Source organism: Desmodus rotundus, chromosome 4 (genome assembly GCF_022682495.2).
Source record: "Desmodus rotundus isolate HL8 chromosome 4, HLdesRot8A.1, whole genome shotgun sequence".
NCBI lineage: Eukaryota > Metazoa > Chordata > Mammalia > Chiroptera > Phyllostomidae > Desmodus > Desmodus rotundus.
The window spans coordinates 138,968,924-138,984,163 of NC_071390.1; the positions used below are offsets into that span (position 1 = coordinate 138,968,924).

Below are 15,240 nucleotides of genomic sequence, written 5' to 3' on the forward strand. Positions count from 1 at the left end.
TAGGTCATATAGTAGAGCTGCGTCATATTGGTCACATTGCATAATCAGGTTGCGTCTCATTGGTTAAGTCTTGGTACCAGAAATCCTTATATACAAGTAAAGTCACCTATTTTTTAAAAAAATCACTTTGGAGCAAAAAGGGTAGATAATTACTATTATTATTATTTTTTTGTAAATCGAGAGTATACCTATTTTCCTTGATAGATGAGCATAAAATATATTTTTTGGTGTGCCACAGAATTTTAGTAATTAGTTTATGTGTGCCAGGAGATGAAAAGTGTTGAAAATCTTTGGGCTTGGATGTGGGCAGCAACAAAATCAGATCAAGCCTGGGCAGCAAGTCAGCTCTATGGGAGGAGACTGAGTCCGCATCGCATGTTGGGTTGATACATGTCAATTCCAAGGAAGCCAACAGAAGCAGATGTTCTGAATTCAGTCCTTTTATTTTTTAATTTTTTTATTGTTCAAGTATAGTTGTCTCCATTTTCCCTCCACCACTTTCCCCTGCCCCACCCACCCCACCTTCTACCCTCAGTCCTTCCCACCTTTGGCTTTGTCCATGAGTCCTTTATACATGTTCCTAGATGACCCTTCCCCTTTTTTCCCCGTTATTGCCCTCCCCCATCCCCTCTGGTTACTGTCAGTTTGTTCTTTATTTCAGTGTCTGTGGTTCTATTTTGCTTGTCTCTGTTATATATCAGAACAGCAGAAATGAGGAACCCATTCCAGAGAGGAGCACCAAACACACAGAGGCAGGCAGTCTCTAACAAGTGTGGGACAAGAACAGATATAAGAGCTTGGCAGGAAAAAATAATCTTTTTAGACAAAGATCCATTATAAGGGCTGAGCTGATGGTCCAAGAACTGACCTCAGAGTGTACGTGGTGCTAACCTCAGATGGGTATTGAAAACGATAAATAGAATATGGCTGATAAAGTGCTCTGTAAACAGGGAAGGACTCTGCTAGTGGTACTGTTATCACTTTGTTGTGTTTCACTGGGACAATTCGATTTAAAATAATGAGTTCATTTAGTCCGACCCTTAAGAGTCTGCAATACTACCAGCTCATTTTGAAAGAACCATGTAAGTAGAAGGAATTTAGCAAAATTTCACAAGAAGTGTTTAATTTATATTTATGTCACAAAATTAAAATAGTGTCTTTATTTTGTCTATTCTTAAAAAAATGAACAACAAAAAAGCAGAACCTAAACATCAATTCAATTCTGATTTAAGGAAAGAAATATGCTTACAAGATTCTTTTTCTTTCATTTTTTTCTTTTTTGGCAAGAGGAAGTTGAGTTTTGCCAGCCAGCAGCTATGTGTTATAAGCATAAACCAACTATTCACATTTATTTAAATCACCATCCCCAAACTACAAGCACAAGAAAACAATTACTTGGAAAGTTAGCCATATAAATATTACCTTAAATGATATAAAAAACATTTATTTAACCTGTACTTCAAACTTCATAAATTTTTAAATACATCAATGTATCTCTTTCCTGTACAAAGTTGAGATTAAGTGTGTCAATGAATCAAAGATAAAATCATATACAGATACTAACTTTTCTGTAGATGGTAGGTCTCTAAGTTACCCTGGACCATAAAGCAAGAAGATTCTCTATTGCCCAGACCTGGAATACCAAGAAAGCATAGTTCAAAGATTTGCTGGACATAAAATGAAAATAAAATCTCCTAAAATGAAATTATTTTTTAAGTTATGAAAAACATCCCTAATGTTATAATGAGAATAATTATGTATAAGTTTCATTATCTTAAAGAGGGTAGGGGTGAGTCAGGTTTGAAAATTTTACTCCAGGATATACATACATTTAATTTTATCGCTTAGTGTATTCATATCCAAATTGTCTTTACTCTGATGGGTATTATTTCTTTTCCTCTTGGCTACTGTTCGTGTTTACTTCATTACAATTAGTGTGCACTTAAGACAGGCCTCTTCCTAATGGTCCTTACAGCGAAGGATTGCCGGCAGCCCTGTGCCCCGCAACCCTGCCTGCCTTTCCTGCCTCAGCGATTCCCCGCAGGCAGCTGCGCAGGCTCAGGCAGAGCCAGCCTCATTCCTCTTCCTGCCATCATAAGTTTTCAGGGAAATGGAAATGTTGGGAACTTTTGACCTAAAATATTGTCTTTGTCACATGTATCTGCCTAAACATCCTTTCTTGATTTCTTCTTCTTCTTCTTCTTCTTTTTTTTTTTTTTAACAGACACTAGGCACTTTTTAATATATAATGAAGATCACAAGCGCTGCGTGGAAGCAGTAAGCTCCAGCGCCGTCCAAACAGCAGTTTGCAACCCGGACGCTGAAGCACAGAGATTCCGATGGGTGTCTGAGTCCCAGATCATGAGTGTCGCCTTTAAATTATGCCTGGGGGTGCCATCAAAAACAGACTGGGTTGCTGTCACTCTGTACGACTGTGACTCGAAGAGTGAATTGCAGAAGTGGGAGTGCAAAAATGACACACTTTTGGGGATCGAGGGAGAAGATTTATTTTTTAACTATGGCAATAGACAAGAAAAGAATATTATGCTTTACAAAGGATCGGGTTTGTGGAGCAGATGGAGGATCTATGGGACCACTGATGATTTATGTTCCAGAGGTTATGAAGGTAATAAGCATGATTTTTTTTTACTTTCATGTCAAATTTTTTTCATTTTCTTAGTTGGAAACTAACTCAAGAAAATAAGCATATTCTTGTTTAGTCCCTGCGAGAGATGTTAATTGATTACTTTTGTGTTTTGAACTACTCTGTGTTCTACAAGAACATGACATTGAGTAAATTTGGTAAAATATCCTCAGTGATACTTTAGCTATTTGTAATTAATGGGAAGACATTTTTTTTAAACTTCAGCTAAGATTTTTTTAAACTACGGGTTACAATTTTTAGAAATTAATTTTCACTGTAGTCTTTGACTAAAAGCCTCCCATTCGATATTATACACTTGAGTGATAAATGAATTTAACAATGTTGCTTTTCCTCTGGTTTAACTTATCCCGGAGAAATGACCTGTGGGACAATGTTCTTTACCAAGTCAGATTGCTTCAAATGGAACCTTGGCATTCCTTGATAATTTGGGTTTCAGAATGTTCCTGATTAGTTACCTTATTTGTATTTGAAAAGTTGAGGAATTAATTCGTCATATTCGGTCAGTTATTTTATAAAGTGGTAACACCAGTGGGGCAGGAAATAATTTTGCATATAGTTGGTTCCTTAAACTTTTGAAGGTTAAATAAAAATTAGAGTATTTAGTCTTCTCTTCTCTTGGCCAAATTTCATTCTCTGGTGGCTGCACAGAAAGAAAAAAAAAAGACTAAACAAAAATAAGAAGGAACTGAAGCCCTTTAGAAAGGCTTCATGAGTCACATGGAGTTAAACCACAGTCCAGGTTTGGACACTTGGTTACTGTGAAGTGTTGTGTAGAATGACTCAAGATCCGAGGAAGTGCTTGTTTTTTAGGACAAGCAATTCCCTGCAAAGGTGATTCTAGCCATAGTCACAAGCAGAGCCAAGGAGTTCAGATCTTTGTAAGGTGATACTTGATCAGCTTTCCATTTCTCTTCTACATAAAGAAGAGGGACAGTAGACAGTGAAGAAGAGTGAGAAGGAGGGTTCAAAAAGAAGTTATCCTAAGGCATTTATTGAACACAGTGTAGGTTTAGAAGTTTCATGAGAGATGACCTACGTAGTATAGTCTTTCAGGAGAAACTCGATGGAAAATTACTGAGTACGATAAAGATGAACTAGACTTGACACAGTTGAATCCCACAGATGGGACAATAGTCCAGTTGGGGGATTCAACACAAGTTAGATTGGTGCTAAGACATCAGACTTCTTATTTTAGTTTAAAATACAGCACTGAAGTTCTGTAGCCCTCTCCCCTTTCTATTCTTCTGTTTCCTTTGATAAAAATATGCATAGGGTTTATGATAGTAGTTCTCAAACTTCAGTATGCTTCAGAATCATCTGGAGAGCTTGTTAAAATGCAGATTCCAAGGTCCCCTTCCCACCCAGATTCTAAATTAGCTCATTGGAGGAAGGACCTAGGGTGGTTAAATGTGGATGGTCCCTTGACCACACTTTGTATGCTCTCCAACACCCTCCCTGTATTTAAGATTTTCTTGGTAGAATGTGTAGCCCTTCAGAGGAATCTTGGAATCCATTCATTGGAATATGTATGAACACTGAGAAATGATGCAGAGCGAGTATGTATTGAGTCTCTAAGGAAAACTGGCTGAGCCAGTGATTATTTTAAGATGACAGAGTCAGAGTTGTCGGCCTAGAAGGGACTGAGGGCTGTCTAGAGGTCTGGGCCACAGGAGGAAGAGCGAACTGCCTGCAGTTCCATGATTTGTCAGTGGAGGGGCTGGAGCGCAGCTTGGTTCTCTGCGCTGCCTCAGTGCTTTGTGAAGTCAGGGGAGTTAGTCCTGAAAAGGTCATCTCTGACTGACATCCATAAACCCGGCACTGAAAAGTCCTTGGCTAATCCAGTGAACAGGACAACTAGCCCTGAGTTTGTCTTCACAGGTTTTCTTCATATGAAGGGACAGGTACCTCAGTGCATAAGAGTGGCATAATTATTTTTGAAACCAGCTTATTCCTTATACAATATATGATTTGAAAAAATTAGTCCTGTAACTTAATGAGAAAGGGCTAGAATCAAACCAGCTAATTGACAAAAAAGTAATTTTGAGGTATTTGAAGATGAGCCTAGTTTTTAAGTACCGGAGAAGTACAATGAATAAAGGAAAAGGAAAGGAAGTAAAAAAACCCTCACATTTATTTTACTCTTAACACGTTAGGTGCTGTGCTATGTGTTTTGCATACTTTATATTATGTAAACGACTTTTAAGAACTTTCTAAAGTCATAGAATCTGCAAAACTTAATTGAGAAAAGAGTATGCTTATCTGAGAACAATTCCACCAAATACCAACTGGTAGAAAGAGGCTAAATGTTATAGAGTGCCATTATCTGCCAAAGGGAACATCCCTACAAAGATTACACATACTAGAGAATTTAGTGAGGTGAGTAGCTTGGTTGTCCATGAAGATTGGAGCTTCTTGAATCCTTTTGGCTTAAGCCAAACCATAATGAACAATGATTTTATGTTTTTTCAATTTCCCTTTCTAGATGAACCCAGAGCTTCTTATTTTGATCTGTTTGAATTCAGTTTGTAAAAGGAACAATATTTATTGTTAATGATATCTAATGGTTTTGAGTGATTTCCTTCCACAATGTGGAATAGTGTTATGTTCATATTCCCCACAGCCATTGTCTAGGGATTCAAGTGGAGGCTGGCTTAGCAGGAAGTAACTATAGGGGAGGTAAGTATTTATTGTGTGCTTGGGTTACATAGCTATAAGATACTGTTCAGTCTAGAGAGTTCATAATTCTGTGCTTCCAACCATGAGGAAGGATGGCCTGGTCTCTCTTTTGGAGGGAATGCAGAAGTAAAAGCTGGTGTCAGTTGAGCTAACTGCATTTGCCTTGCAAGAGGAAAGAGGAAATCCCTTCCAAAAGACAGCAGAAATAAATGGTGGTAGAGTGATTTCTAAGTACAGACTATTGTACATACCTAGCAAAGACTGGGGGAGAGAGAGAAGAGAAATGAAAAGGAATTCCCTGCATGGGGACGTCAGGCGTGATCACAAGAGTAAGACCAGTTTTGGGTATGGTTCAGTGTGCAGAAGCGTCGCTTTCATTCTAAGTGCAAGTCATTCTGTTTCTTTTAGTCATGTACACACTCCTGGGCAATGCAAATGGAGCAAGCTGTGTATTTCCATTCAAGTTTGAGAACAAGTGGTATGCGGATTGCACAAGTGTTGGGGCATCGGACGGGTGGCTCTGGTGTGGAACCACCGCAGATTATGACACGGATAAGCTGTATGGGTACTGCCCACTGAAATGTAAGTGCCTTTACCATCGAGAAAGGTTTGGTGCATTTTGTATGGCAATGTAGTGATGACATTTATCTTGCGTTTATCTAGAACATTTTTTCCCGAAGTTATTCTACATTTATTATTGCATGATGGCCCACCACAAACCATTATAGACGTCATTGTCCCTATTTTATAGTGAGAAAGTTACTCATCTTAGTAGAAGACTAGAACACAAATCTCTTGACCTTGGGTTGCATCAAATAACTCCTTTATTTTCACCAACTACTTTTCTTCCACTTCTACTTTTACTGGTAGTTATTTTCTAAGACTTTAGGGCAAACAAATTATACTGTATATAACTCAGTATATGCTTAATACTAGAGGTAAGCATGCCATTCCCCAACCTTCCAATGATGTACCCTTATTAAACTATAGATTAAAAAAAGACTTTAAACAATGTCACAAGCATGTGGTTTGATGGAAAGAGACAGAGAGATATTAAGAGCTTATTAATATATTAAGAGATATTAATTTTGTGTAAATATAATGAAAAGGGCTCCTCACTGTGAAAATGGGAGTAATGATACTCTTCTTAAACTTAATTAAGAAGAATATTCAATTTAACACAACAATGAGTCAAATAGAAGTGGGTTATTTCTATGCTTGAAGTGTTTTTTAAAATGAAAATTTAAGTAGTATTGCAGAAATGCAAAGTGAGTGGCATTGCATTATATTGATGGGAAGGGGCCAGAGCATAAGGATTCTTGGTATTCTCGATATGCTCAAGAATCTATAAAGAAAAAGTGCAGCAGGTTTGGTTGGGATGTGGTGGAGGAGAGCACTGTGTTGGGAGGCACTGATGTGGCTGAAGGAGGAAAAGCAAGAGTTCTTTATTTTACTTCCCCTGTCACCCCACATCTTCTTTCTGCTGCCAGTACCCCTTTCCAGTTCTTCCCCCATAAACTTCTTACCTCCTGACCTATTCCTGCTTCAGACTTTGTGGATCGGAGCAGCTCTTGGTTTCTGCTATTACTCAAAATTCTCTCCATTGCTGTCCTGTCAAGGGGTGGGTACAGAGGAAGTGCACCAGATGTGGTCTGGGGTGGTGGTGGGGCCATCTGAGCTGAAAACAATATTACTTAGAACTCAACTTCCGGGACCACACATCTACCCACCATCACATTATTTCAAGCATTATGTAAAACAGCCCAACTTATAAAATTATTTTAGTTTGTCAAGTGAAGGCCAGAATTTCAAGAGTCATGCTTATTTATCTGTTTTGATTTATAGTCCATAAACATCTCAGAATTTCATTTTTCAGCTCTATGTATTGTAATTATCTTCTGTGTTTAATCTCTGTTCTGGGTGAAGACCAAACAAAACCCTCAGGCTTCCCGTTCATAGTCATGCTGCTGTCTTGTTGTTGGGGGAAGTAAACATACTCACCTCTCTGTCAGCAGCCTTTACAGGTTTCATTACCATGACAAGTCTGTAGATATCTGATCTCTGTATTCGAAGGCAAAACTGAGCTATTTTTTCCTTAGGATAAAGCAACACTTGTTTTTCAGTGATTGGGGAGTGTCTTTCTCTTTTACTGAGTAGTTTTATAAGCCTGTTATTATTGAGTTTCTTAGGGGTGTGGGTTTCATAGCACCCCGCGCCTAAGTGGTATTGACAATGGGGCTGTGGGTTGCAGGTATGAGTTAATCAATCATTAAATAGCCAGTTACTAATCACAAAAAATAACCTCACCACCTAGGATGGATATGTGTTGGAGGCATATCCTGAGTATGTTCCAGAATAATCTTTAAGTTCTGTAACTTGTAATTTATGTCTTCCAAATCAAATTATTTTTCCGATTAAATGTAAAAGGAAAATAATGTAGAACGCTTTAAAAATTGTTTGATTTCAACATGTATTAAAATTGAAAGAACATTGTATAATACATACCATGCCTTTTTTAAAGGGCTTTGCAATTTTCCAATCTATTTCATCTTCCTTGCTTTGTGTTCCTTTCAAGAGAACATCTTTACTTCATGTTAGCCTTAAACAAACATTCAGTGCAGGAGGGTGAGGTGCCAGCTATTGACCTTGTAACACCTGGTATGTGTCCTTTGCGTTGCTTATTGTAATGTTTGCCTTGTGTTTAGACATTTATATTCAAGTATGATGAGAATAAAACAAGAAAAAGACTCCTTTCTCTCAATTCTTCATGGCTTGCAACTTTAGCTTTAAGATCAGCTGTGCTGTTTTACTGGGAGGATGTGAACAAGCTGAGGAGACACATAGTCAGGAAACCCATACATTCAATGACAAATAGGTTTTAATACCTTGATTTAAAGTGCTATATACACTTTCTTTAAGTGAAGAGAAGAGTCACATTGCTTTTCCTTTTTTTGTCATTTATATCCCTTTTCTCTGTTCCTGGCTAAAAAAATAATCCCATCCTTTCTATATCTCATATTTTTTTGCCATATTATAAGCAAAAACTCTACGTTTCTAAAAATGTTTTTTAAACCTTCTATCTTCAAGCAAACCTCAAACAGTCTCATTTGAATGGTCTCACATAGAGAAGAATCCATTTGGACATTTAAACTAATAAAGTCTCAGACCATGCTAACTTAAGTTTAATATTACTAATTCAAATTTATTTTTTAACGTAAGCATATGTATTGATTTTACACTTAAAACATCTTAGAAACTTGGAAATTTCTGTACTGTTGCCTGAATGAAATTTTGATGTACTTCTCTTCCTCTTTGATAGGCCACGGGACCACAAGTTTCACATCATAGAATGTGGTATACGTGTGATGAAGGTCACTTCCTTGTCAGATTTAAAGAAATCACAGCAGCATAGGCTATATGCTTTTGGAAAATTGCCTAATTTCTTAGCAAATTGAATACTTCTCAGAAAACTTGAGAAGTTACATAAACTTTTCTCTCTTCCTTGCAAATAAACAAAAAGATTATTATTCACATGACTTATAAGTAGAATTTTACATTATTAAAAAGACAAAAGAGATATTCTCATGACTTGAAGCTCACAATAATATTTCACTTGTTGATTAGTTCTCCAAACATAAGTAAAGTGCTATAAATAACATTTATCTACCTATATCATTGGCCTTTCATAGAGTATAATCAAGCCTATAGAATATATTGGATATCATAAAATAACATAAGAAATAAAAATAAGCTCAAACATTCAATTTCTACTCTGAAGGAAGAAAAACAAACAATCAGCATCTACTATTGCCAGGAGCTACCTACACTGAGTGTATTCTAGAGATGAGAAAGTGAGACTCCAAAAGTTAACAGACTAACTTAGCGCAAACCACTGGAGAGTGACAGGGCCAAGTGCAAGTCTAGATCAGTCAATCTGTGGTCCATGACTTTCTCTCTCACGCCTGTGTCTGTGGTCTAAAGTGACCAAATAGAATGTGCAGGCAAAACAGTCACTTGCTGTGAGAAAACGTATACTTATTTTGTCCTCCCCCTTTACTTTTTTCTAGATTAAGGAAATTGGGTAAGTATCTCTATTCTTAGTTCTTGTAATTGCCTCACTTCCCAGCTCACCTGATCCCAAATGTGCCAATGGAAAAATAGGGAGATGATGCCCTCTTTCTTTCTTTAGGCACATGGAAGGGATTGGATGTAGGTGAGCTTTTGAAAACTTTCCCTTTTCATTTCAGGAATGTAGAAAATCTCATAGGCACTTGAAAAATAAGTAAAAGGAAAAAATAGGAAAAGAAATATAAGGGCTGAGGCGATAATGCTTCTAGGATTGTTTAAAAAAACATTTTCACTGAAAGTCTTTTCTAGACACAACAGCCAATTCCATCTGACTTCCTTTACAGTTGAGGGCAGTGAAAGCTTGTGGAAAAAAGACCCACTGACTGGCATTTCCTACCAGATAAACTCCAAATCTGCTTTGACGTGGCACCAGGCGAGGAAGAGCTGCCAGCAACAGAGTGCCGAGCTCTTGAGCATCACAGAAATACATGAGCAAACGTATCTGACAGGTAATGACATGAGAGGAAAGAGTTGTAAGTAAGATCATGATTATTTTCTTTCTGTATAGCTTAGCTCAAAAGCAGACAGCACAACTGACTTAGACATCACAATAGCAGTCGGTCCCTCAGCAGATGGTATAACAAGTTCGCATCTTGGAAAGACACTGGGATGGCAAATAGTCCTGGTCTCAAGAGCCAACTTCGTTCTAGCAGTTGTAATAAATAGTCTCTAGGACCTGTGCCGATAAGAATTCAGACTGTTAATCTGGGCCGAAAGTAGAAGATGCCACAATTAATTAGTGATGAAATTCTTGGACATAAAACAGGGGTACCATGATGGTCAAAATTGAGGGTCTAACCTGAAGCTAAAGATCTTCCATTAGCCTCACAGAGTTCCCGAAGATAAAATAAGATGCTGCCACCACAAGCAGGGACAAGTCAAGAGCTTCTCTGACCCTGGCCCGTGGGGCTCCCTTGGTAGCATTGTTGGGTAACTGAAAGGATCCTCGGTGAGGGCGTGAGGGCGGCTTTGATCCGTGGTCCCAGCGCGTATGGTCCCCAGTTCAGGCGCATATGGGAGGCAACCAATTGATGTTTCTCTCTCTTCCTTCCTTTGTTTCTAAAAGCAATGAAACAAATGTTCTCGGGTAAGGATTATTTTTTCTTTAAAGAGCTGCTCTGAAACTCAGTTCTTCTTGTTTCTTGTCTCTAGAACTTGCGGACTCTCTAAAGGCTTGCAGGTCTTAATGACTTTTGTTCTAAGGCATGGTGTTTGTTTCTAAAGCTTCTGTTCTTAGAGGACTGTGAAGATTAAAAGAGCTAATGTTTGCTTGAAATGAGAGCATTTGTTTTAGCTTCTACAATCCGCACTTGGGGAACAGAGAGATTAGGACCAGAAAATGAGTGTGGGAGCAAAAGCATCCCCAATTCCTTGCCCCAGGGTGCCCTCCAGTTCACCCTGACACTGCTACTAGATTAATGTGTCTCTGACCCTGTGACTGCTGCATTTGAAAAACCCTCCGTGGCTTCTCCTTTCCTATCAAATAATTCACAGAACACCTTTGCCTGACATTCAGTAACTGTCATCTGTCCTCTGATAAAAGCTTTGAGTTCCTCACCCATGTATCATCCCTTCTTGCCTCCACATCTTTTCCCAAGCCCTTTCTTATACCTAGAACTTCACAAATTTTATACAATTGAAATGCAGTTATCCTTCATATCCATCTGCGTTTCCCTTATTTGTTTACTGCTTTCGTGACAATTGTTTACATATATGTCCCACTTCCCCTGCAAGGGTATAAATACATTCATTTGTTATTTTTAGTCATTCATTCATTCATTCATTCATTCATTCAACAAGATTGCTGGCATCTGTGTGTAAGGCATTATGCTGGGTCCTAGTGACACAGTGGTGACCAAAGCCAGACACGTCCTGTCCACATGGAGCTTGAAGTCCAAGGGGGGAAACACATACAAATAAGAAAACAAACCAACAAATAAACACAAATTATAGTAAGTGCCACGAAGAAAACAAACTGAAGGCCATGTGGTGAATGGACTATGTAGGCAAAAGGTAAAGATGAGCAATGCCTTGTGAATATTTTTGTCCCTGACCCCAAAGAGAGTCACATAGAATCTTCCACGGGGAGAGTCTCAGAGAATGTTTGCTGACTGACAAATGATGATGCCGTACAATCAAAATAATTATTTAGCAGTCCAGACTCATGTTTGGATAAGTGGTCAGCTTATGGCAAAAGGACAGAAGGAGTGGTAGTTCTCAAATGTGAAGCAGCTTTTTAATCACAAGAGAACTTTGTTACAGTGTAGATGCCTGGGCATAAATCCTAGAGATTCTAGATTGTTAAGTGTGACATGGGGCCCAGGAACTTCCATATGAACTACCTCCCAGGTGATTTTAGGGCAAGTGGTTGGGGGACCAAACTTGGCAAAGCGCTACCTTAGTACCTGCTTTATCAGCAGTGCCTACAAATTCCATCTGACAAGAAGACACCAGGCAGCAGAGTGCAAGAGAAGAGAGCATGGATTGGAGCCAGGCTCCCTGGGTCTCAGCACTGTGAAGCTGGGGGACCTGGGCAGGGATCACCTGAGAATATGCCTCAGTGACTTCATTTGTTAAAAAGCAGAGTGTGTGTGTCAACCAATACAAGCATGTCCCCCGCCTCACTTCATTTTCTCGGATTTCACTTTGTCCAGCTCTTTGAGACGATACTTTCATCTACTGGGACACTTTCTCCCACAAGTTATTAGTTTTCAGTTGAAGTTGTTTACTGCATTGTATTTTTGGTGGAAAAAATGTGACATAGATTTATTTAGCACAACTTTGTGAAATACATAACTGGGTAGGAAGTATTTTTCTATTCCTAGTCCATTTTTGAGGACTGAATTGTGAACTTATCCACTGCAATAAATAGTTCTTGCAATAGTTGAGCACCAAGCTTAACATTTATTAATTGTCTCCTTTCAGTGCAGGCAGCAACTCACCATTTTTGTGGAGTGGTTATTACGGAGATTGACCATAGAAAAGCAGCCTGACCTCACTGTGTGTATTCATAAACTCAGAGATGAGATTATGCCTCAGTCTGCTCAATAATAAATACTCTTGCGTGGGTTTTTTGGGGCGCCTTTCTAATAATGGGACAAAGTATCAGAGTGATTAATATTTACAACCTCGTATAAAAATGAGGAGGAGAAGGAAACAGAGAAAGAGACAAAACTAAATTCACGTAGATGATTAAGGAAGAGAAAAGATGACCGAAAATAACCCTGGTATCACTGTGCACACTTGCATAGAGAAAAACCTGTCAAAGGTAACAGGGTTTCAACTGGCTTTTTTTTTTTTAAGGGAATTTGTTTTTGAGTTGTATTATCTTGACTCAGGGGTTTTACTTGTTTTCTGGCTTTCTGGAAGCCCAGGGACAGAACTCAGGTTACTTTTTAACTCTTCCCCAGTTGCACTGAGGAAAGCGGTGGCGGGGGCAGGACAACAGCTCCGCCCAGCTCCAGCCTCGTTTCCCGGTTCCTGGCTCCCTGTCAGGCTCCAGAGGCAGGAAATATGTCCCTAGTCACCGGGGGCTGTTGTTGTGTCCCTTGGGAGAGCAAACAATCCCTAAGAGACTCAGGCTGAGTTCACCTCAGATTCTCATTTAAATCTTATCCAAGCCTCCAGAATTTTAGTCAGCATATTTTTAATATTTCCGCTTTTCTCCTAGTCAACAATGTCATGTATTAGGGGTAAAAGGTCTGATGAGGAATTTAAAAAATAAAACAGAATTTTGTTTTCTTGGAGGGAAGATATTCATGATCTTTGGGATTTCTTGGGATATATCAGGGGAAAATCTAGAAGATCATGGTGTGAATGGGGATTATGGTCTGCTCCATTTTGGGAAACATGACACTAAAATGAAAAAAAAAAAAAAGCACCCGTGAATAGTTACTCATACTTTTAAGGTAAAGTTCCTTTTATATGAGGATTGTGGAGTAAATATGATTTTTTAAAAAATGTGTAAGCCAGGTTTATGACTCTGAGATCAAATTACCTGTCATTTATTGAACAGCTGTGGTGTGTGAGACCTTGGCTCACACGTATCTCCTAAATAAATATTATTGTCCTCACTTCATTGACGAGATAAGAAATTAGAAACTTGCCTAATGCATGCTCAGAAAATAGCTGAATTGGAATTCAGTGCTGTCTTCTCACTCATCTTGCCTGGGTCTCACAAACAGAAAGTAAACAAGGACCTGGGGGTTCCCGAAGCGCTGAGTAGAATCTTTAATGAAGACAATCCACAGCTCCTTGCCCCAGGGAGTCCACTCTGAACTGGCAATCTGCCTTCAGAGTATCTGTGGGGCCAGCTGCTCCTGCCCAAGCAGCCCATTCCTCTATCACCCATTGTCATTTCTCATCCTTACTTCTGTTTCTAACCTCAAAACTGCTGGCACGCTGTACTTAATTCTCAATTCCTGAATCAGATTTGTAACTACATATGTGCAGAACTGAAATAAGATATAGGAAGTGAAATTTGGCTTGTTACTCTGATTGTTTTGCTCCTTTCCTTTGGTGCTGGTTGGAAAACAAATTGCACCTCCATATAAAAAAAAGTCACCAGAGTGATATTGGATATTAATGCATCCTCTGTTATAATGAAGTTCAAAAGTAGGTATATAACCATTTCAAATAATACATGCAGAGACATTAAGAGGTAAAATGTTAGGCATGTGGAACCAATGCTTTTTATAGTAATGTTATAGAAAAATATTATAGTAAAAAAACTTGGTCTCAAAATTACAAAAGCACATCAGAGACAAAAATTGTGGCTGATGCTCTGCTCTAAGTAATACATTTGACGCAAAGTCTGAATTTTGTTTCTAAATCCCAATCGTTGCCAACCTGATTTCCACATGGAATAATAATAATAGCAATAATAATAATAATAATGGCAGTAATTGACATTTATTGTGCACATACCATGTGTCAGGTCTTATTGTAGTAATTAATTCAATTATTCAAACCAAGCCTAGGAGTACCTAAAGCAGATAAGGAATGTGAAAGGATAGCTATTTCCCTTAAAGAGCACTTAATTCTGAATTTAATTTCACTTTCTTTTCTGAACGTGACCTTTGTTTCTGTTTTTGCTTTCACTGTGCAGGATTAACCAGTGCCTTGACCTCAGGACTCTGGATCGGACTGAACAGTCTGAGTGTGAACAGCGGGTGGCAGTGGAGCGAGGGCAGTCCGTTCCGATACCTGAACTGGCTCCCAGGTAGGGTGGAGCTTGTCTGGGGCAGAGTTCCTCTAAACTTAGTACTTCTCAGTACCGTGGGGACCTTCATCATCTCACACGTGGACCTCGCAGAGAAGAGTCGGGCGACTGCTGTCAAATACAGTCCTTTCTCACCTTGATTTGAAATCTGCCAACCAGATTTGAATAAACTAAAACCACAAGGTTATGCTAGTTTCCTGGGATGAGGGCTCATCAGGCAGCATCTTCACGCAAATCAGTACAGGTCTCTGTTACAGTATAGAGTTTTCGAATATCCTTGATTTGCTAGGTATAAAACAACTGGGGATAACCAAGCCTTCCACAGCTTTGTTATTTTCCGGAGGACGGAATTATTTCTAAATTGTCTTAACATTCTGGTAAGAGAACAAAAAAGGAGACTAAATAATTATTCCACATATATAGCAATTATTTGGAGAAAACAAAAAGACCAATGATGACAAAAAATTTTCATCTTATTCACCATTACCAGTCGGTAGAGTAACTGCTTGAGGCATTCAATGAGTAGGGCTCTGCACCCCCCTCCCCCACC

The 15,240-nt window shown here is 38.8% G+C and overlaps 1 protein-coding gene across 1 annotated transcript in view; it reads left to right on the forward strand.

Moving 5' to 3' along the window:
• Positions 1-15,240, forward strand: part of MRC1 (mannose receptor C-type 1) — a 77,759-nt gene that overhangs the window by 9,082 nt on the left and 53,437 nt on the right. The window contains exons 2-5 of the mRNA XM_024576069.4: positions 2,225-2,626; positions 5,750-5,923; positions 9,754-9,918; positions 14,577-14,690. Of these exons, the coding sequence (XP_024431837.2) occupies positions 2,225-2,626; positions 5,750-5,923; positions 9,754-9,918; positions 14,577-14,690 (855 nt within the window). The remainder of the gene's footprint in view (positions 1-2,224; positions 2,627-5,749; positions 5,924-9,753; positions 9,919-14,576; positions 14,691-15,240) is intronic.